This window comes from Leptonotus elevatus, chromosome 6 (genome assembly GCF_054856555.1).
Source record: "Leptonotus elevatus isolate MCC_2025b chromosome 6, RoL_Lele_1.0, whole genome shotgun sequence".
Lineage (NCBI taxonomy): Eukaryota > Metazoa > Chordata > Actinopteri > Syngnathiformes > Syngnathidae > Leptonotus > Leptonotus elevatus.
Window position 1 is genome coordinate 17,911,851 of NC_141244.1, and position 23,445 is coordinate 17,935,295.

The 23,445-nt window shown below is 40.6% G+C and overlaps 2 protein-coding genes across 2 annotated transcripts; both read left to right on the plus strand.

Annotated features, from left to right (window-relative positions):
* The first annotated feature begins 856 nt into the window (after nucleotides 1-856).
* efna1b (ephrin-A1b) lies at nucleotides 857-12,556 on the plus strand. The gene is made up of 4 exons (XM_086079284.1): nucleotides 857-1,071; nucleotides 9,637-9,932; nucleotides 11,171-11,356; nucleotides 11,439-12,556. The coding sequence occupies exons 1-4, from the start codon at nucleotides 974-976 to the stop codon at nucleotides 11,558-11,560; spliced, it is 702 nt and encodes a 233-aa protein (XP_085935410.1). The 5' UTR covers nucleotides 857-973; the 3' UTR covers nucleotides 11,561-12,556.
* Nucleotides 12,557-14,322: 1,766 nt separating this feature from the next.
* slc50a1 (solute carrier family 50 member 1) lies at nucleotides 14,323-18,900 on the plus strand. Its single transcript, XM_086078708.1, has 6 exons — nucleotides 14,323-14,523; nucleotides 14,757-14,834; nucleotides 15,331-15,454; nucleotides 15,531-15,692; nucleotides 17,256-17,375; nucleotides 17,545-18,900. The coding sequence occupies exons 1-6, from the start codon at nucleotides 14,456-14,458 to the stop codon at nucleotides 17,641-17,643; spliced, it is 651 nt and encodes a 216-aa protein (XP_085934834.1). The 5' UTR covers nucleotides 14,323-14,455; the 3' UTR covers nucleotides 17,644-18,900.
* Nucleotides 18,901-23,445: the final 4,545 nt, after the last annotated feature.

Genomic DNA, 23,445 nt, shown 5'->3' on the forward strand with positions numbered 1-23,445 from the left:
AAAGACACAAAAGTACACAGTACATTATTTGTTTTCATAACCTGGCACTAAAAAAAAAAACTAGCGTTAGCTCAGGCTTTTATGTCATCAAAACGTGTTCCCATAGCTTTGCTAATGTGAAATGACGAACCAAAAACATGCTTAAAGCTAATCAGAACTAAAAAAATATATACTCATTACTTGAACCAACAACAACAACAAAATTCTCTTAAATAAGGCTCTAATGGGAAATAGCATGTCTCTCTAAATCTATTCTGTTGCCATTGTGGTTAATGCTCCCTGGTTCATGTTCCGCCATGTCGCTGCTGTCTGTTTTCCCCATAAGTCCCCAGAATCTCAATCACTTAATAAAAATCACAAACATTGTTGACTTTACTGTTCCAGAGAAGAAAAAAGTACTGTTTAGAAATGTTGAGTGTAACCTAAGAACCTGAAAATTCGATGTAACTATTGTAACATTATTTTTGCAGTGTTGCTTATCACTAATCACACTTGTAAACACGTAATTTTGTATTTTCATTAAAAAAAAAAAAAAAAAAATACTATTTTTTTTCTTTTTTTTTAAATGCATGCTTCTTAGTTGTATTTATGTTTCCATCGTATTTTACCGACCGCATGATGCAGCTAACTACTTTTAAATCTTACGTCTTGTTGACTCTTTTTCACCACGCTCTAATTCTACAACTGCTCATGGTTGTTTTTGTGTTTTTGTTTTTTCTCTCTTTCGCAGCAGCTGAAGGGCGCGTCTGCACTTGCTCCCGGTGGTGGGCAGGGCACTCACGCCGCCGCCTCTCCGTGATTGGTTGGCTCTACGCGAGAGGCGGGGTCTCGAGTAGACAAAACAGACGTAAGACGCGCTCCGGTTTAACAGTCAGTCAGTGGAGTAGAGTGTTTGGAACGTCTGACCTGCTTCGAGTAAACACACAAGACGACTCGCGTGAGTTTATTTACTTGCTCGGTGAGAAGATCAACCATGGATTTGGCGTTTGCTCTGTGTTTGGTGCTGAGCGTCGGTGCTTGGTTCGCCCGCGCGGAGAGGCATAGCGTCTACTGGAACAGCTCCAATTCAAAGTAAGTAGCAACGTGCGTCCACGAGAATGCTTGTTTATGTCATTTGATGACGTCACAAATGTTCTCTTTGGTGCAAAGAGCGTCTTTGAAGTTTTTTGGGGGGGCAATCTCTTTCATGTCCTTTGAAGATGTACGTTAAACGAATTAGTAATTAGTATTACTTTTCATTCATTTGATGTCGACGCTATTTTATGCATCTTAAGTTTTTCAACCCGGCAGGTTGTGCACTGCAGCACGAGTAAACTATATATTTAACAGCAATGCACAGTGTTATAGCAATAAATAGATTGTGCAAAAGAAGCGTCACTAAGTGCTGCCACTCGTGCACAAAATGCTGATTGCACTAAACTACCGTGGGGGCAAGGGAGAGAGGGGGGGGGGGGGGGGGGGGCAGAAATGTAATTCCAGCCGACCACTCAATAGGATCGATGCGACTTGACGTGGAGGGGTGCGATTTATTGAGCTTTCAATGCGAGTGGTGTACAGAGAAAGAAAGATTATAAAAAAATTAAAAAAAAATTGCGGGGTTTAAGTAGGACTGACTTTACAGCCACTCATTGCTCGTTCGATTAATCGAGACCAAAAATAAAATAGCAAGGCAAAAGCCATTAAGGCCCAACTCTGTCTTGATTACATTAGTGGTGCTTTAATTGACCTTTAACATGACAGTGGGCCTAAAAAGGGGGATCAGACAGTGCCCGAATAAAAAAGGGAAGGCTAGTGGAAAGTTTGCAGTCATGACTATGAGTGACTAAGGTTTGACCCACCTGAGTCACTACACCTGAGGGGGGTGGGGGGGGGCTCAGGGACATTTCATGGAGCATCAACTACTAGATGCTTTTATTAAAAAATTCTAGCAGCACAAAACATAGCTTGAACCTTCTTAATCCTCAATCTGGTCCCCACCCCCTGGTGATCAATCGGTCACCTGTTGGCGGGATTCGCCCTAAATCCGTCAGCGCCATTTGACTGCGCCGTGACTGTGGATAAGTGATGCTAATTGATTCTCTCTCTCTCGATTGTACAGCGAGTGATTTGTCTTAGGGATGAGGACGGCGAGCAGATGGCAGCAGTCTGCCCATTCATGTAGGCGAGTGTGTGTGTCGCACAAGTGTCCACTAGTAATGATTTAGTATGTGCGTGTGTGTTCCTTCATGACAGGTGGTGAGGCGTGTTGCGCGCAGTCAGGTCTAGTCTTGTTTTTTTCACGTTACACGCCTCTTCTTGTGTGTGTGCCCGAGTAGAATTGTGGCGTGATTTAATAGAACCTTTGGTAGCTTGAGCCAGCGTTGAATGGGAAGTGATTGGAGATTAATTGTGGGCTGCGAGTCAAATGGGGAGCGGCAATCAGTTCAAGCGTGGTCATGAAAATGCGCGAGTCACACGTACGCACGCCTGTAGGCTGGCGAGAGAGGACTTCAATGTTAATATTAGCATCAGGCGGCATTCCAGTGGGCACTCCACGCCGTCGGCTGTCTTCTGTGACTACCTGTCTGTTATTTATTATTTTTCAAACCTTGCTCCTGGCTGCTAAATCTGATCCCACCCGGTTCGTTCCCGTGATTTGTGTCAGTCGGGACTCCAGCGTGACGTCTCGGGCCTGTCTCGACACGAGTTAAAGTTGAAGACGGCCAACCTCCAACTCTGCCACTCGTCACCCTCCCCTCTTCAAATCAAGCCCGTCTGCTCCCCGGGGCCGTTTAATCCCGCCAGAAGGAGAGCGCACACTAATATAGATTACAGACGGTTTGTAATCTGACCATCTGACCCACAGACACAAAAGTATCATCTCGCTGGCTTGGCTCGGTGCTATTTTTTGATCTTCTCCCGTGATCCGGTGATGTAACGTTTTGGCCCGTTTCATTACATTATGTTCGTGGTAATCTATGAGGCAAAAATAGACGACAGCGGGTTCAATCTATGCATAATCTCCTACATTGTTTTCATCCTCAAAAGTAAGTACAGTACATCATTGTACTTTCTGAGTAGGATTCTCTCAACAGGGCACATGCAGAAGTGATTCAAATGTGTCTGTTTAGGTCTTGGCTCCGACTGGCTGGCTCCAAAATTGTATATATCTGTAAATGTGTGGTTTTGGACCAAGCCCTGCCGCGAATCTCAAAAATCTGTGACTAATTGACTTCTCCCTTAAAAATATATTTTTTAAATTGACCCTAAAAAATGGTGACAAAGCACTACCTTTGTCTAAATGAACCTCCTTAACTCACTTAAACAGAGTTCCTTGGCGCCAAGAGGCCACAAAAGTGTAGCAGAGCACTACTTTTGTTTAAATGAAGCCCCTCAACTCACTTCAACATAGTACCATGGTGATGTCAGAAGAGGGTGGCAAAGCACTTGTTTTGTCAAAATGAAGCTCTTCAACTCCAACATAGTCCATTGGGACCAATATGATGGCAAAGCACTACTCTTGTCCAAATTGAGCTCTTCAACACACTTTAATTTGGTTCCCTGGTGCCAAGATAGCAGCAAATCACAAATTTTGTCTAAATGAAACTCCTTAACTCACTTTAACATAGTTCCTTGGCACCAAGACACTACAAAATAGTGAATGGCGACCTTGAATAGGCAGGGGTTCACTGCATAATAGTTACTTTGGAGTCCGGTAATGAGCCTTATCGGCTACTTCAGTGTAGTGTGTCACTAATGACAGTAATGGAGTCGTAAGTCACCCCCCTTTTTCTGGGAGTATACATTAAAAAAAATCAATAACAAGGCTAAGTTCTTTTTCGACCATCACTCACTTGTGTGTGGATGTACTCCCGCTCTGTGATTGTCCTCGCCTTCTTTCTGCTCTTCCTCTCACTTCCTTATCTGTGCTTCAGACTTCCTCCTCCTCCTCCTTCCCACTACTCACTTTCTCTCTCCCGCCAACCTTTTTTTTTTCTCTTTTTTTTTTTCACAGACCCTTCTCTGTTTTGGCCTTGGTAGTTTTCCACTGGAGGTGGACAGGGCACCTCTCAACTCTGCTAGTATCCCAGAGGCCCCGGCATTGTAGTGTGTGTGGGCAGGCATGCGTTATGTGTGTGTGTACACTTGCTCATTCATTGCATTTCACACATAGTTTTGCAAATCCAGCTTGTAGCCCACCATCGCCCCCTATGGGGCAGTTTTAGCCATGCGCGGTGGTTTTCTTTAACCTTAATTAAATCAGACATAACTTGGTAGATTTTTACTTTAAACATCTTGCTGAATTTATTCCCTGTGAAGCCCTCCGCCACATTCAGCCAAGATGCTACAATTTAGCCTTTTGCTATTCATGGCTGACAGTATGTGAGGATGTGAGGGGGAAAAAAAGGGTGGGTGAAAGGATTTAGGGGGCAAAGGGGAGGAGTAGAGGTCTGGGCACAGGGTGAAAGAGGGGTTAGACCGCGTGTTGAAAAATTAGCCTGGATGAAGAGCCCTGGTATATTAAGTCAGCATTAAGAGACGGAACAAACCTGAGGTGAAGACGTGAGGGGGGTTGGTCTCATTTGTGAGAATAAAGGCGAGGCAGACGAAGGGAGGAGAGAGTGGACAGTGATGGATGACGGGAGGGGAGAAGTTTGGGGGAATTGAATGAGTGTGAAATGGCGGCGGTGACAATTTTAAACCCTCTTATTCTGCAAATGCAAAAAAATAAAAAAAGCGTATGCACATAAAAGCACGCCCAAGTGCAAATAGTGAATAGAAGCTAGGTTGGTCATTTCCCTTTGGGAAATATTGTGCAAAAACAGGTCTGGAGGCGCACTGCGTGATTTACATGATAGGGAATCAACTAATAATATATTATATTTTTTATTTATTTTAAACGGGGATGTCCGATGCCACGTTTTTCAGACTGATACCAGTACGAGTTCTCAACTCTTGAGTAGTCAGGTAAGGCCTATATATCCCAATATAGAATTTTTTTCTTACAATAATATGAAATGAATGATTTTTTTAAAAATTCTTCTTATTTCTAGTTCATCCGGTTTTTGAGCTATAGAATCCCCATTTTCTTAAATATTAAATGTATGTATGTAAACTAAAAAAACACACAGTACAAAACAAAAAGTGCTTACAGCAGGTATGCCCATAGTTGCAGGGTTAAGAGAAAAGCCAGCGCTAATCCTCTTTATTCCAACTATGCTAGCTTTCGGTTTGTAAATATTGATAGGACTGACCTATTGGGAGCTCAGTTGTGACTGCACAAACTAGTTTTGTGTATATCAGATCGTCTTACTGCAGTCTTTGTACAGCTAATCAGTGGAATTTTACTTATCTGGAGGGTAAGATGTGGAGAAAAAAGCAATTTTGGAATCAGCATAAAAATCTAACTCCGATTTTTTGTGTGTGTGTTCTCCAGTGTAATATGTAACAAATAGTTGAGAATCACAGTCTTCAAAGATAGCTAACGTCATGTTTTGCTTTCGACAGCCAAACAAGTTACGAGAACTCTGCCGATGCACTCCATTCTGTCGCAATCACTCAATTAAGTCCATGGTGACAGAATGAGTAATGATCCATTAATCAACTACTGTATTATTATGCCCGTCCTTTTACGGCGCACTATTGGCAGCGCCGTACACTAAAAGTCAATCAGCTGTGATAGAGCGATCCAACAGTGGAAGAACCACTGACAGCTCCTTGGCCGGTGCTAAAGAGGCGGAAATCTGACACAGCACAGTGAATTAATAGGGTATTAAATGAGCACGGGTCCTTAGCACTAAACCGTCCAAACCGCAACCCCCTCGTCGTAACATTCCAGTACGCGCACACACTTCTGATCACCTGAGTAGCAAATGGCGGTGGCAGGGTGCATCGGAGGTTCATCTGTTTAGTGTTTCGGTGTTGCTGACTGCGGTTTTGCGCGCGTGAAACAGATACGAGGTGTGTGCGCGAAGCATAGCAACCGTGAACTCTGACCCCCTGACCCGCGCGTTCCCCAGTGAAAGAGCGTGTCAGTTGTTTGACCCAAACCAGCCAGCCGAGCGCTCCGGGGACAAATGGAGGCACTGTAGCACGGCCGGGGTGAACGGTGGAAAGGGGCGAGCGATGGAAGGGGGGGTGCAAGTGGAAAAATGTGGCGGCAGAATGTGACAATGCTCGTCTGCGGACTGCAAATGTTACAGACACTCGCGTGCAAACAATGGCCGGCGATGCAAAAAAGCTCATTAGTGTGAACTGACCTACCTCTGCCACAAACAGACAGTCGACCTTAATAAACAGATGTGTTCATGAGCCCGCGGCATCAGTTGGCCTCAATAGCCACGTTGGCACCAGGCACCATCATTTCAGCTCATTGCATTCGCGTACGAAAGCGACGAGTCTTTTGAAGAGTGAATTGCATCCTGCTACGACGCAAGTCAGGTTTCCACTACCTGTATCTTCAAATGATGTCGCTATAGCATTACGAGTAGGGCTAGTGATTAATTAAAAAAATAAAATAAAAAGCCTCAAAGCTTTGCAGGGATCGGTTATCCACGTGCTCTAAAATTGAATTAGAACTAACAGAATTTGAAAACAAAAATAATTAAATAAAAACAAACTACAAGGAAAAATGCAAAAGTTGGCGCAATGGTAGTGAGCCAGTAGCAAAGAGTCCATAAAAGACAGAAAATGTCCAAAGTTTGGCTTAATTTCACACTCAACAAAAGTGCAATGTGTACCACAAGAGTACGGCGTCAACATGAGCTAGCTAATGTTAGCTCATTTAATAAAACTTGTCAATGTTTTTTTTTTAACTTATTGTAACGTCCCTGCAAGTGAGGTTACAAAATGCCAGTGCACTCGCTCTATTGAAAAAAAACCCCGGTATTGCCGATAAACACAACTCGGAGTTACTCAAGTCGCAGACTGGCCAACGTGTTAGCTAGTTAACAGCTAGCTATCGCTACACTCAATACCCATGTCACGCTTAAGGCCAGGCTCTGCCTTTTAAAGCCCAATTCCCAAAAATAATACCTGCAGGTTATTGTATTAAACAATGTAAAATAAATATTTATCAATTACTCAATCAATGAGATAATTTTGTGGCACTTTTCAGCCTATTTTCATTGTGGTACGTGTTACTGAATGGGCACTCCCATATTACTTAGCAAAGTAACAAAAGCGCAGAATGGACATAATACAACAGTGATGAATCAAGCCAAAGTGAACTGTGCCAATACAAGTGTTCTCTTCACAGGCCCTTTGTCAAAAAAGTAGTCCTTCAGCACTGTTTAACTTGCAACCCTTTTGAAGTGTGCTCTTCTCCCTTAATGAGACTAATGTGGGTCTTCAGAGCGCCTTCCCAGGAGAATGGCACGCGGGAAAACCTGAGCAAATTGGTGCGAGGCGAGCCCACACGCACATACGCACACCTGGCCCCACATCCCCACGACGCAGCTTCAGTATCACGTTAACGCGACTCTCACCCCCGTGAGAAGTGTCAGCCCGTGGCAGCCGGGGACGCGGCAGCCCGGAGAGCTTTGATGGGCCAGATGTAAAGGGGCGGGAACCCCTTGGGAACATTTCATCCCATATTTTAAAAAACAAATGAAACCTCAGAGGGAAAAAAAACGCTGAAAATGCCCATAATGCATCATAATAAACGTTTTCCGATTGTTGCATCATACGGCGCTTGGGATACATTCCGAAACAATTTAATTGTGAGAAAAGCACACTGGATGAGCTCATAAATTGGACACATCCGCTCCAATCATGCTTAAGTGAAGGCTCCACAGGGGGTAAGGCGCAGAGGTTTTGAGGGGCCCCGGAGCCTTCGGGCCTCCACGCTCCATGGGGAGGGGAAGGGTATAATTACGCCCGATTCAGTTCTCCTCCCTACACGTTGGCCCCAGACCGCTTAACAGCTTTTAATTAGCTCGGTCGGCCATTGGAGGCGCAGAATAAAAGGAGACTTTTTCCTCACGATGAATGAAATTGGCAAGACTTTCCATTTGCTCCGCTTTGGACAAGCCACTATATTGAACGACCAATGGTACTAGTAATACTAGTGCGACCTCGTCGTCATGCTCGTGAGATGAAATGTTATAGTGAGGACAAAGGGCAAAGGGTAATACATGGACTTAAAACTGATATGGAATAGATACGGGGACGGGTTTGATAGATTGCTTTACAGGACATATCAACTTGTAACAGAAAGATAATAGAAACAAGAGGTGTTTTGTTGTTGTTGTTGTTGTTTTAAAAGCTACAACAAATGTCATTCTTGGGTAGTTTACATGTTGAGGAAATGCGTAGTGGTTGGGGGCTGACCAACCTATTAGCCCCACCTAACAAGTTTAGAATTGTAGTCAGCTAACAAAGCATGTTTTGACTGGTGGGTTACTGCTAACACACACACATACGTATACACACACACGCATACACACACGTATACACACACACGCAGTTTCAGGAAGGAGGGGTTAAAGGCCCGTGATTGGAGCCACTGCGTCTGCTTTGGCCAGGGGGTGCGAGCAGGAGCCACAACAACGGGAGGAGATTTGGGGAGGGGGGTAAAGAGGCAGGACGTCCTGCGCTTTGATGCCCACAGACACACAAACAGCACACGGGAGTTGTTGGCGCTTTCACTCGCTGATGCATTCTTGTCAGTTAGTTTGAATTAGTTTTTATAGTGTGTGTGTTTTTTTAAATTAAATATGATAAGTCCAAGATAATTTTTTTTTTAAAAAGTATATAAATGAACTACAATTTCCAAATTAACTCATTCACTGCCATTGACGTCTATAGACGTCAACAAGAGTATGAAAAGAGTTAACTAGTGAAGTCATGGGATTAATTATGAAAAAGTCTAAATTTTTAATAATCTTTTATTATTTTTATTATTTTTTTAAGTATTTTATAGCCGTCAATGGCAGTGAATGAGTTAACAGTAATACAGAAAATAGATATATTTTAAATAAATATGTAATTAAAATTTTCGCATTTTCACCGTAATCAGATTTAGTTTTTTTCTTTCATCTAGCTTTTGTTTTTTAAAGATATTCTTGTTTTTATTTTATTTTGTTTCAAATTCCCCCCCGTTGTATTGATCTATTTTGCTAGTATTGCTGAAGTATAATATCCTCGTTGCGACACAACTCTCATGTTGACATGAGTGCGCCAAGTGGAGACGGCGAGGCTTGAAAAGAGCCATAAAACCTAAAGAAAGGATAAAGATGAAAAGAGAGCAGGAGGGCGTCAGTCTGACTCAACCACGCCCCCTTTGTCTCCCTCTTTGAAGAAAGCAAAGTGGAGAAAAACACATTGGGAGTGTAAAAAAAGAAGTGTTTTGAGTGTGGGCCTAAAAAAAAAGTGTTACAGTGGTGTTTGGTAGCGAGAGTAAGTATAAGGTGTGTGAGCGGAACGGCGCCAAGTCTGAACAAGTCCAACCTGACTTAAATTGTCACACTAATTAGCGCTTTATGCAAGCTGAACTAGACAAACGCTGCACACGTGCACCAGAGGGTAAACAGGTGCGAGTTGCGTTGCGACACGCGTAATTAAACCTCATTATTATTGTCAACGCGGTTGCTTCCAACAAAAACATTTGTGAGGCCCTCCATCATTCATCATCGCCTTTTCTCGTCTCCCCCTCAGCTTCCTGTGGGACGAGTACACGGTGGAAGTCCGCATCAACGACTACCTGGACATCATCTGCCCGCACTACAGCCACGGCGAGGTGCCGTCGCACTCGGCCGAGCGCTACGTGCTCTACATGGTGGAGAAGGACGACTACGACGTGTGCAAGCCGCACTCGTTCGACCAGCTGCGCTGGGAGTGCTCGCGGCCCTTCGCCCCCCACGCTCCCGAGAAGTTCTCGGAGAAGTTCCAGCGCTTCACCCCCTTCACCCTGGGCAAGGAGTTCAGGCAGGGAGAGAGCTATTATTACATCTGTAAGTATTTGACGGCAATATTAACGAGAGTACAGTGCAAACGTTGAGGTCGAACGCGGGCAGGGTTCAGGAAAGTTTGGATAAATACGTTTTCCCATGAGAGGTCATGGAAATAAAAAGTCCAATTAGAGCCAAATGTTTGTTTGTTTTTGTTATTGTTTTTTCTTTTCTTTTTAACTGCGCAGAGTTTCAAGTAACATTTCTCAACTGGTATACAAGTGCAGCTAAAATGAAGTAAAACTACTTACTGTTTGAATCCTGACTAATGTAAAGGAAAGGGGTCAGGAAGCAGTTTATAAAAAATAGTAGCTGCTTAGTAAAATTACAATAAAATAACTTAGTAAAAACTACAATAAAGTAAAACTACTCACAATTTGAAGATGTACTCATAGAACTTATTGACAAACGATGAATCCACCGTGAAAACTAAAGCAAAAATACACATACAAACACAATAATTAGCATAAAGAAAATCAAGACAACTTCAATTTAACTTACATAAACATTGACAGACAAACTAAACTAACCTCCTTGGCTATGTAGATGTCCCTAAAAAAAAAAGAGCTAGGTTTAGCTTCCTTTCTTCTAACTTCTTATTTCTATTTCTCTCTTTCACACTTAACACCGTCATGTCTTGCTATGATACTTTCTCACCATCCATCCTAAGCTCTTCTTCTCCCCAATCACGTTCACACACGCCCTACAGCGCCCTCTCTGGTGCAATGTGGTGACAAACACCCAAAAGCAAAGAACAAAATCCACACAAAAAGGACAATGTGGCAGTTATTATGAAAAGGAAAAAGAAAACAGTTTATAGAAAGCTTCACTTTTTAGTAGAATTGGTGAAAATATAATATTTTATCATTTTTAACTGTCGTAAAAGTATTAAAAAACAAAAAAAAAAAGACAAGCCACACTGGCACATAATAGAGCAGTGTAGCTTCTCTGCTTTGTAAAATTGGTTAAAAAAAAAAAGTCAAATTCTAACACTCTTACTGACATTCAAACATAAAAACAAGCTACCTACTGCGCAATACAACTAAAATAAAGTAAAACTAGTCATCATTTGAAGCCTGACAGACGCATAATGGAAAAAGCGTCACTGTTTAGTAACATTGTTAAAAATGAAACATTTTAACATTCTGAATACTTTAAAACAAGTTAACCATTATATTATACAACGCATAAAATGTAAAAGTACTCACAATGTTTCGTCTATATGTGTGTGCTCCCAACAGCCAAGCCGATGCATCATCACGGCCAGGACTGTCTGAGGCTCAAAGTGGACGTCGCCGGACAGAAAGGCTCGGCAAAGACTCATGCGGGCAAGTCCAAGGCGGACACGGAGAAGAGCTTGGACGCGTCGAAAGCCAAGTTGGTCTCTGCCGGTGGAGTCCACAACCTCTCCAATCGTCTCCCAGCAGGTGAGGAATCAAGAGGGGTGACTTTTCACACGGCCGGGCCACCGAGTCACACGCTCACTATTTGTTTCGTTCGTGTTCGCAGACGACCCGACCGCCATGGAGCCCAACGTCCAGAGGAGCGTCGGAAATTCAGGAACGAGGCCCGTCTGCTTCTCGCTTGTCTTGACGCTTGTTGCGGTTTTGTTAGCGGTGATGCTACACTGAACAACAACAACAACAAAAAACATTGCAAAGCGGCCCAGTGCTGGTCACTGGGGTCATGGACACTATTTTATTTGTGTGTTTTTTTTACAATGAATACAGAGCTTTTATATAAAAAAATTTAAAAACAAAGCTGGAATGTGAATGTGGAGTGTGGATCACTCCAAAGAAGAGGACCTCCATTTTGTTTTTTGTTTTGTTTTTTGTATTCTGATCAGGATGAAGCAGCATTTTCTGTTCTGAGCAATTTGTAAATGAGTTTTTCATACCACTCAGTAGGTACACCGCCAGTACTGTGGCTGTTTATTTTTGTTTTGTTTTTGTGCCGTTATTGTGTAGCACTCATCTCTGCAAGCCTCAAGTCAGCATACCACTGTTCACTACAACACATTTTCCTTCAGGGACTGCTTTAAAAGCATTTACTTCAATACTTTGGACCATTTTAAATGATGTTTGTCATGAAGCTGTTTCAAAACTTTTACACCAAGTACCACCAAAAAATGAAAAAAAAAGATTGAGCGCTTCAAATACTACCATGATGACCGACAAGTTTTCCACAAAAATATTATTGCAAGTCCCTGTAACATCACGCACAATTTGAATATCAATATTGTGGCTAAATATTGGAAATGTGTACTAACAGCTATGATTCTTTCAAGTACCACTACATTGAGCCCAAGTTACCACACTTTGAGAATCATTGTACTTGAACAAACAAAATCGATTCAAAATGTGTGATTTTTTTTTTTTCATTTCTGTTCTTGAAAATGCTCATGAGTCCCAAATAAGCCAACATAAGTGCAATGTTGTTGAGTCAGTCTTGTCATGGTACACGCTTGCAGACTTGTCGAACCTCAAACTGAAGGGACTTCCTGAAAACATACACTGTACAGTTGTTTTCTATGTGTTTATATGTACATGTGTACATAGCAAAACTATAAGATATTGTTTAAAGATGTGAAAACTTAATGGAATAAATGAAAAGTGTTGTAATATAAATCTTGCCTTGGTTTTTTTCACCTCATTTTGGCAAATGGCGACGCTATCCCTGCCGATGTCTTCTATGTCCGCCCACGGGTCTTTCCCGACCTCTCACGGCCAGCCTCGGCTTTCCACGGCTTTCATCCCGTGTGCCGCAGTTTGCTCTGGCTTCCATTTCACAGACTGCAAAGCAAACACGGATGGGAGGGGGGGGATGCACGCTAGCAAGCGGGTGCGAAAGTGTCACTCTCGCCTCCTCACTTGCACCCTTTTTTCTGGGCCTTTTTGGCCTCTTTCTTTCACTGCTCCATACATCCTCTCTGCAGGCGAAAGAGGAGAACGTGCCCACACGTTGGATTGAAAGCGACTCGGCAAACAAGCCGTCAAAAACCTCAGAAATGGCTGAAAACTGTCAAAAGTCGCTATCCTCTGTAAAAAGCTAGCAACATATACTGTACATCCCATAGCAGAACATAAGGACGACTTGTTTACTTTTCCACCATCACGTCATGCCTGCTTGGTACATACTCATCAGAAATGAGCTCAGCCTCTGAGATCTTGTGCAATGTGACGGCCTGTGTACACGCAATATGTGTTAAAGCAATGATGAGCAGATGCCAGTGTCACATAATGTCCATCATCCATCCGTTTTCTATAGAGCTTTTCTCGTTAGGGTTATGACCTCAGCTTGTGAACGTTACATGAACAAACCAAGAAAATAAGTGTGCCGTGATTGGTCATTACCTGAGGCATTGTCATTTTCAGTCGACAACAAATGGCAAAATGGCCGCCAAATGAGTAAAAAAACCTGTAGATTTTGCTGCTTAATTCATATTCCACAAATACAATATTAATCAGAACACGCAGAGATAACATAATCTCTCAGAATGGCAAAGCATTTCGGATAGTCAAAGACAGACACCAAGAGGGAAACAAATAAAATGTTGACTAAAATGTAAAAAAATGCTTTAAAAAAATGAAGCAAAGACAGGAAAGGAGGAGAAATCATGTGTGAAGGTTTGTTGCTAAAGGTCAAATTTGAGAGTTGTTCAAGAGTGTTGTCAGGGCGACGAGTGTATTCTACTAGCTCATCTCCTCTGTAATAATACAGACAGCTTTGAATGAAAATGTATTTATTTTGATACTCAATACTCAATATTTTGATACTTTCATTTTCCTGAAAATTGCCGAATGTATCACTAAAATGTAGTGCGATTAAAGTTTACCACCACCATAAGCCCCATGCTAGCTAAATACTTCTCAGTTGGTGGCAATCAATACTGGACATATAAATGTAGAATATTGTGTATAGTATAACATATGCTTTGTGAAAGGAATATTTTTTAATGCATAATAGCTCTTGTATTGATTAATGAGATGAATGTACAGGTGTACCTAAATATTTGAGGTAAACCTCCTCATTTTATCTAGCATTTTTAACAATACTAGAAAAGTTTTGTTTTGTTTTGTTTTTGTTTTTATTTTTTTAATTCAATGTTTACTGTTTTAAATGTTTCTAAATGTGTTAAATTACAAAAAAACGGATGGATAGCTATCATCGTTCATTTACAAAATCAAAACTCTTTTTTAAATTGTTATTATTGCTTTCTTTAACAAATTGAAATCAAAAGCAAACATTAAGCAATCTCAAAACTCAACCACCCGGATTTGTCAACATTGTGACGTCAGAAGCATCCGTTACAGCACCCCATTGGACCTAATCCGCACCACATGATTCAGTGAACAGCCAATCATAGCGCAGAATCTCCGAGTTTCTGATTGCAAACACGGAAATCCAGGCGGAAAAGAAACCCGCCGTAGGTTCTAGTAATTCTGGTTTTTCAGATTCTAAAATCGAAAATCAGACATTAACACTCTGAATATCTATTATATTTATTATTTAGTTAAATCCCTTTTATGGATTTGCTGCTTCTTTTATCATGGGCGTGCATCATATTCACACTCGGGATGTTCTCGACTGGACTGTAAGTGGCATTCTGTTTTTGCGGCGTGGCAAACTTTCTGCCCGCTTCTATCCAAATGGTCATCTTGTGCAAATGTTTTTAACATTGCGTCTGTGAGGTGAAATTGATTTTTTTCACGGATTAAAACTTGTTGCACTGGAGTAGCTGTGATTTGCAGTGATATTTACTAGAATACACCATGATATCATATTGTTCTAGGTTGACTTTGTCTTGTTGTTTGTGTTTATGTGCAGGGTCGACCTAAAGAAGATGCAGACCAACAAGAGCACCGACAACATCCAATTTCTGCCTTTCCTCACCACGTGTGTAAAGTATGTATTGGTTGAGAGACATTTGCTAACCAAAACAGAAGCACCCTCTCAACAGTCGAGTTCCCTGTGCAAAATGTAAACATTGGTAAAAAAAAAAAAATTTTGTGAAGACAATCAGCAGCAACCGCAAATTTGTTCTCAAATAACATCACATGAGAGTGTGTTTTACATCATTTTGTTAGTCTGTCCTTTTTGGGATACCTTAGTGAGCCCAAATTTATTTTTAATCCAAAATTCAAAAATTAAATCAATCAATCAATGTGCAACAAACAATATTATACCAGCACCTTATTTTAAAGGCCGTCAACAATGGTTTCCAGACCAAACACTTTTTTTTTTTTTTGCTTGTCAAGAAGATCTTTGCAGTCTGGATGACAGTCAAAGTCACCAAAAAGTCAACAAAGCTCTTCCCACAAACTGACATGTGTGGCATTACGAGTGTTCTTTTCCTGTCACCTTGCCCTGTTCATCATCTCCATTGTTTTTGTTGCCACAGTAACCTGGGTTGGTTATACTATGGGATGCTGAAGAGCGACTATACGCTTATTGTAGTCAATCTCATCGGCGCTTTACTGCAAACCCTCTACATCATCGTATACGTAACGTACACGAAACAAAAGGTCAGCATGGCGGCTGTCATCGTGTTGGCGTGTGTTGACGTGAGCTTTGAGGCTGCGTTTTGTTTTGTTTTGTCAGAAAGACGTCGTGTTCCAAATAGTCGCCGTCGGAGCGGTGGCAACCAGCGCCGGGTTGTACTTCTCGTTGTTTCTTCCTCCTGGCGACATGCAGATAAACCAGCTCGGACTTGTCTGCAGCATGGCCACTGTGGGCGTGTACCTGTCCCCGCTCGCGGACCTGGTAAGAAACGTGTGTTTTGGTGAAGGAATGTCCAAGTGTGGGCGTATGGAATCAACCCCAGTGTATGCTGGGGATGCATTTCGAACCCACCTCCAGTAGGTGAAAATCCACCACAATACTATTGTGCGTTTATGTAGCAGAGAACAGTCAGGTGTCATGGGACCCATCAGATGTCTTCTTTCCTGTTGTGTTTGTCTGTGATCCTGTTTGTCTCCTTCCCTCCATCTGCCTCACAGTCAGAAACCAGCCGCTCGCTTTCCTGCCATTCTTCTCCTCCTCATCTGCATCTTCCTGTTATTCCTTCACTGTGCGGCCCCCAACCCCTCGTTGTTGACGTCTTACAGTTGGCCTAATGATGTGATGGCACTTGGCACCCCCTAATTAGTTTGAAATCTTGTTCTTATTTGAGTGGGTACTCGGTACAAGATTGAATAATCAGAGTTCTTTTAGGGGGTTCTTAATCCTTGAAACACTCAAACCGTCACAGTCATCCTTTACTCACTATAAATCTGTTTTAAATAGACAAACTCTTACTATTTTGAAATAATGAATGAATATGGGCAATTTGTATTTAGTACTAAATTTAGTATTTTCCTCATAGGGAGTAATGGGAACGGAAATAATCTGTAATCTGTTTAAAGTGTTGCCACCATAAAACTTAAAAAAAAAAAAAGATTTAAGTAACATTTTAACATTCTCATTTTTCATATAAGTATTATTAACCATAGGTAATAAACAGTATTTAAAAAAATAAAAAATAATCTGATTATATTCTTGTAAATTGCAACAGTTGTTCTCAAACTACTTTTTTAAAACCTGACTTTATTTTCACAAGATTGACTTTTTCCAGAAGAACCCTAACTTTAATCTTAAAATATATATTTATTTGTTGTAAAAATGAGTTTTCCCCTAAAACAAAACAAAAAAAGTACAACTTTTGTGTGTAATCAAATATATCTATTTTATTTTGCAGATGTTTTTGAAAATTCTTTTTTTATATATATATATATATATATAAAAATCTATTATTATAATTTTTTGTAAGATGTATATATTTTTTGATTATATCTTCAAGAAAAGTTTTGACTTTTTTTTTTTAAAATAAAAACACTTTTGTTTCTGACTACTTTTTTTTTCTTCCCCCCAACAAATTAAAATATAATATAATAAGCGAAAATGCGCATATAATTGACGGCCATTGAAATATATAGAAAATCTATTTTTTAATCCTAGTAAATCTTTAAAAAAAAAAAACGCTCATAAACCTTCAGTAGTTTCCCATGAAAAACGGGGGTTAGCTGAACCAAAAAACAAAAAAATAGAAAGAAAAAAAATCTGTGACTCGATAAATCCGTGGGTATCCACAGTCCACTGTGTTCTCATATTCCAACTTTGTTTGGTCGAATTGACAACACTTCTGGAGTCTTACTACATTGAGTCTGCATGCTTCACGTTACCTGCTCATACTTGCTTAACCCGTTTATCGTCGTCTTCTGTGACGAGTCTTTGGTGAGGCTGCTCCTAGCGTTGCTGATTCTATCTCCGCGTGGTCCTTTCATTCAGATGGCCATCGTGCGGAGCGGAAACGTGCAGTGCTTGTCCTTCCCTCTGACAGTGGCCACTTTCTTCACTTCTACTTCCTGGTTCTTCTACGGCATCCAGCTGGGTGACTTATACATCCTGGTACGACACACTTGCACCATGCCAAACACAATATTTATTATCAGGTCAATTTGTTCCTCGTTAGAAGGAATTGTAATCCATAACAACTGACCCACAAAATAAATATTTTACATAAACTTGAACATTTGGGCCACCGCAATCATCTTATTATTATGTGTGTGCATTTTAGGCCCCTAACCTTCCTGGAATCCTCACCAGCATCATCAGGTTTTACCTGTTTTGGAGATTTGCCCACGTCAGCTCTCCCTATAAGTCCATGCAGATATGACCATTTGACATACAGTGATGGACTGTACATGTTACACTACGAGGAAGTGCCCCTGTGTGACAGGTGGCAATAATGTCTACATTCCACAGAGGTACACAAAAAAACTATTTATTGCCCAAGGATGTATTAAAGAATACGAAGGGGAAACAAAATCAGGTGTTTTGTCAAACTTGTCCCCTTTCAAGTGCCTTCTCTTGGGTACGAGTGAGTATTAGGGACACACGGAAAAGAAAGAAAAATAGAAAAACTGAGAAAAGAAATGGCAACGTAAGATTTTTTTTTATGCTGTTAGGATAATAATAATAATAATCAGGTTCCGATGAGAATGATTATACTATGAAAATAAAGTCATGCTTTGAGAATATTTTGAAGAAAATAAAAGGAGTCACACAAGATGTCATATAAGTGAAAAGTCATGCTTTTTCATTCTTTCTTTTTGTGATTTTTTTTTCCTGATAAAAATTACCTTACAAAAAAAATGAACTTTTTTTATTTTTTTGGAAACCCCGCCCCCAAAACAAATTCTAAAGATTATGGCTTCCCGCTGAAACTTTATTTTATTTTTTAGAAGAAAATAAGACTATTTGTAACGGTAAGAATTGTTTAAAAAAAAAAAAAAAACTTCGATTTATCCCCCCCCCAATACAACTTTTCCCCCCCAGAAATAATACCACCTTATTCTACCTAGTTCATTTTTTTGAGGAACTTTACTTTCATAAGACTCTATTCTTGAAAAAAATACCACTTATTTTTGCATAATGTTAGCACATAATATTGTCTCATAACATTACGTTTGCTTTCCATCTCATACTTTTTCTTTTCCGTGTGTTTCCAATACTCCTTTGTAGATGTTGCTATTAAGAAAGTGACTTTTTCTGAGCCACCAATATTTTCAAATCTAATGATAATCCATTGAATTGGATTTGAGTTTTTATTTTTTTTCTACAATCCAAAGACTGCGTTGTTTACAGGCTGCTATTTTGAATACACAGTACGGTACTCGTGTGGAGCATTTCCTCTCTACTGTCTTCTATTGGGAAAAAAAACTGTTCTATTCTGTTACCTCTTGTGCCTGTCCTTATTAGATAACATATCAATGCATATCAGTGGCTCTAAGTTACAGTATGTATTGTTTTTATGACGACTGTTTACATTGGCTATTTTTGCAATCTTTTTGAATATGTTTTTTTTTAAGTGCGAAGGGACCTAAGTATGAATGGAGGCTGTGTTATGTCAATAAAGGATGATGATAAGGAAGTGCCAAGTGTGTTGTTTTTTTCCCCATTGTAACTAAATATGGCGAACAGCAAACATAATAATAAGCATATTGTTTAGGATTTATGCATATTCTTTATCAAAATCAAACCTGATATGCTGATTTGATCATTTCAGCGCTAATAATCATACATTAAAATAAGTGAGTGAGCTATAGCGCCCCCTGGAGCCCATCGCCTGATAGTGAAGGTTTTGGCCAGTGTGTGCAGAAGACAAAAGCTTGTTTCATGGCACGGCGGTGCGAATGAACTTGTTTGTGTGTGTGAGTGTGTTGATACAGAGAGGCCAGTGGTGGGAAAGGCCACGCCAGAGGTTCTCATCCCGTGTGTGTGTGTGTGTGTTGCATGAATCCTTTTCCTGAGCTCAAACAGCCCTGACACAACACACACAGACACAACACGGCATTGTGCTGCTAAGTGAGTGGAGGTGGGAAACAAAAGTGGCCCAACGTGTCGGCCGGGATATTGAACGGATGGCAGGTCATGAATCAAAGGCAGGCATTGAAATGGTTGCCATGTACGTTTTGTCTGACATTTAATAGTGACTGTCGACAAACAAGGACCTTTGAATGTGAATTCAGTTGATGTCGTTTGGTGCAAATATCAATTGTTTTACATGCACTAAACCACAGCAGCAGTTTAAAAATGATAATTATGTCTGCTATTTGAATAACGTAAGGTCAGGAAATATGTCGTACACTTACCCATAAATGTTATGCTAATAAAGATATGTAAATCCACTAGTGATGTGCAAGCACTACTTTTGTTAAGTAGCTCTCTCGTGTTACGGTATGTTTAGAATCACTGTATTAAATGTTCAACTGTACATCAGGATACAGTGTTCATTTCTTTATCCAGTACAGTACATTTGTAAAGTACAGTTCAGTTGTATTTGGATGTATTGTGTTTATGCAGTTATTATGTCCTTTATGATGAGTTATTATGCAGGTCGGGTCGTTGTATTATGGATGTATTGTACTTATGCAGTTACTATGCCATTTATGATGAGTTAGGCTTATGCAGGTCAGGGTGGTCATCGTGTTCTGGACATAGTATGCTTCTGCAGTTAGTGTATGTCCTTTATTGTGTGTTAAAAGTACCAAAGTATGATGAGTTATTATGCAGGTCAGGGGGTCATCGTGTTCTGGATGTATGCTGCTTAAGCAGTTCCCATGTCTTTTTTGATGAGTTATTATGCAGGCCAGGGGGTCATTGTGTTCTGGACGTATTATGCTTATGCAGTTCCTATGTCCTTTCTGATGAGTTACTAAGCTTATGCAGATTAGGGGGTCATTGTGTTATGGATGTATTGTGCTTATGGAGTTACTATGTCCCTTTTGATAATAATGTGATGAGGGTGATGTTTTAGCACTATTAGTTTGCCAAGTTTTATGCAGTAACTATGTTCCTTATGATGAGAATGCTGTCTGTTACTATGCAGTTGCTATGTGCCTACCTTAGTTTGTCCAGTCACTCTTATTTTTATTTATTTTTATAATAGATGAGAAAAGTTTTTATTTTTAAGAACAAAGTCAGATTCTTTTTTTTTAAAGCAAATTTTCTCAAGACATAATGTGTCATCTTTGTAGTCATATTTTGTTTTTGGAAAATATATTTACTGTTAAACAACAGTAAATATATTTAAAAAAAAGTTACACTTGTATGTCAGGTGAGAACGTTAAAATACTTCTTAAACATTGTGTTCCTATTTGGGGTCGGGGGGGGGGGGGTGTTAGTTTTGTAAACAGAACAAATTGAGTTCAGGTTAGACTGTGCAAATCAATAAATCATGTACGTTATATTGTCATAAACTTTGACAGTTTGGATCCATGTGCACACCACAGCTTAAAAATACAGAAGGTACGAGCACGTGGGGGGGCACTTTGGTTGGAAAGTGATAGAAAGCACATTCCTAATGTAGAAAACAGCAGCTGGGACAGGTGTGCTTTTACTGGGACAGCCTTTTCCTCCCTGCGTGGGCGCACCGTGTGCTGAGTAGTGTCCGCTAACCGTGTGTGCGTGTCATCACTTTCTGCAAGCTGTACAAGGTGCTTCTTACTTTGGGGGGCCCCAAAATGCAAGAGTCAGCTCGGGTTTGTGTGTTTGCGCGTGTCGTGTACAAGGAGGCAGGAAACAGAAGGATCCTGTTTGCAAGTTGAACTCATTGTTCAGCTGATTGCACCCCCCCCCCACCACCACCACCACCTCTACTGCGACACCACCTTCACCCTTTACTCCACTACTACACCCTCACGCAACAACAAACAAGCCTGCTGCTGTCATGTTTACTTTATTGCAAGTGTAGTAAACTTAAAGCATAAAGGCCTTCATTGTACCTTTAAGGCAGAGGCAGACCTGCAAGCGTGCACACGCATGCATGCACGAGGCAGAATGAAGTTGTGACTTGAAAAACATTAACCCGACATAAAAACCCGTGAGCATTTTCATATTGCAGCACCTGTTGGGTTGAGTAACCTCCTGCACATTGACAGTAACATAAAAAAACAAAAACAAAGCTTACGTGATGACAGTATGGAAGAATACAAGTGAGTAAATCCAACTTGCAGGCAAATGAAGTGAGTTTATTGAGACGCGAGTGTAAAGTGAGACGTGCGTGTCAGGTGATTTGTATGAAATGAAGAAGTGTGCATGCAGGCAAGCGAGAAGGCCCGTCTTGCCATGACAGCTTAATGAGAGCCTGTCCACATGTCACCTCGACGCCGCAAAGAAAATACCAGGAAGACGACGGGGTGGCGGCTATCTGGCGCGCCACCCTCAAGACACTCACATACACTGAAGGTGGTTTCTGCCTGTTTATGTGAAGAGTAAAGGTTTTTAAGTATGCACACATCTGAAGATCATTGCGGTAATCAACAACAAATATTTGTGATGGAGATGTTTTAAAGCCCCTTCAAGCAGAAATCATTGTCTTGAACAATTCTGCACACTTTTTTGTGGGGACCAGGCTTTTTTCTTTCTTTTTTTTTGACCCGGGGGGCTACGATAAAGCTGGTCACAACCAAAGTGACACAATTCAAGTCTGTGTGTATGTGTATTTGTTGTTGTACTGATGTGGGGACCACAGGGGAGAGTGCATGTGACTGCCTGCAAATAATTCTTGAAGATTTTTATTTTTTTTATCAGCATACAAATGGCCCCATAAAACTCAACTCCCAGTTGATTGTGTTCGTGAGAAGATTGAAGGTATTTCTTTATGATTCTGCACTGTATCAATCATTTATGGAGCATTTTTATGAGGCAATTGATTAAGGGATAATAAACAAATGGGGGGGGGGCGCAATTTATATAGTCTTGAGAAAGAGCCAATCAGAAGTGATTTTTCTGTCAAAGCGTGTTTTGCTTACTGTGTTTATGTGACTAATGGGATATGCTGTACTTTGTTTACTTGTTATTTTTATCAGTGTTCTGTGAGTTTTTAAATTAATGTAAAATCATTTTCATAATGTAATTTGATCAACTTGAATACAATGTATCAGTATTACAACGTTATATGTCTTGAAGTATGACATGAGTGGAGTCTCGGCAACAACTATTCCTGACTAGTGTTTTGTTGTAGGAAAGCTAGATTTGCTAAATGCAAACAAACCCTCACCCCGAACTCGCAACTGAAGGCACCTTTGTTGGCACAGATACACTAAATGAGCAAAGATATATTACAAAAATTTAATATATAAAGATTTATTATATGTATAAAGATTTTTTTTTGTCCAACGTAGTGAAATTGAATAATTTCCTATGGCATGCAGTAGTTGGGAATCACTGTTCTTACACTAAAGTGTAGGAGGTCATGTAGGGTTGCCATGGCAATGAAGTCCATGTTACAAGCCAGTCACATCATTTTGATAACGACATTTTATGAATCAAAACACCGCAGAGCTGCTGCTGCTTTTAAAGTGCGCCTGTTGCAAACTAACTCATAAAACCACTAAATCTCAGTCAACGTCGCCGTCTCGTGGTTTACCTGGAACACTGCATGCTCACTCGTCAGACAAACCATTTGGCGAGGCACTGTCAGAACGCTCTCCTTATTTTCACTTCAAACCTGCAATCGCAAAGATGTAGCAGACACATTGCGCCTTTCCTTCTTTTTTTTTTAAATGAGAAATGATCCCAAACTTTGAACATTCTGTCTTTTACGACGATACTTTAATCTCCTGTCAAAATAGCTTGATTGGAAGATAACGCCAATGGATGCCCATTAGCTGCACGTCCGGTCATTGTTTGCTTCTTACTATTACTATTATAACCCTTTGAAACCCTAACCCGAGTTTGAAACCTTACTTTGATAAACCCTAACTTTAATTTTAAAAGCACAATTTGAAACGTTACTTTAAACCCCTTTCTTTGATACCCTAGCAATAGTTTAAAAGCCTACTTTGAAAAATTATTATTATTATTTTTGTCTGTCGGTCTCTCTGTTCGGCCCGTAGCGGTGGTTGGGGGCCGCTGTTTAAGCATACAGTAAATTCGTGATTACTGCTGAATGTTTGCACCTGTGTGCTTTGTC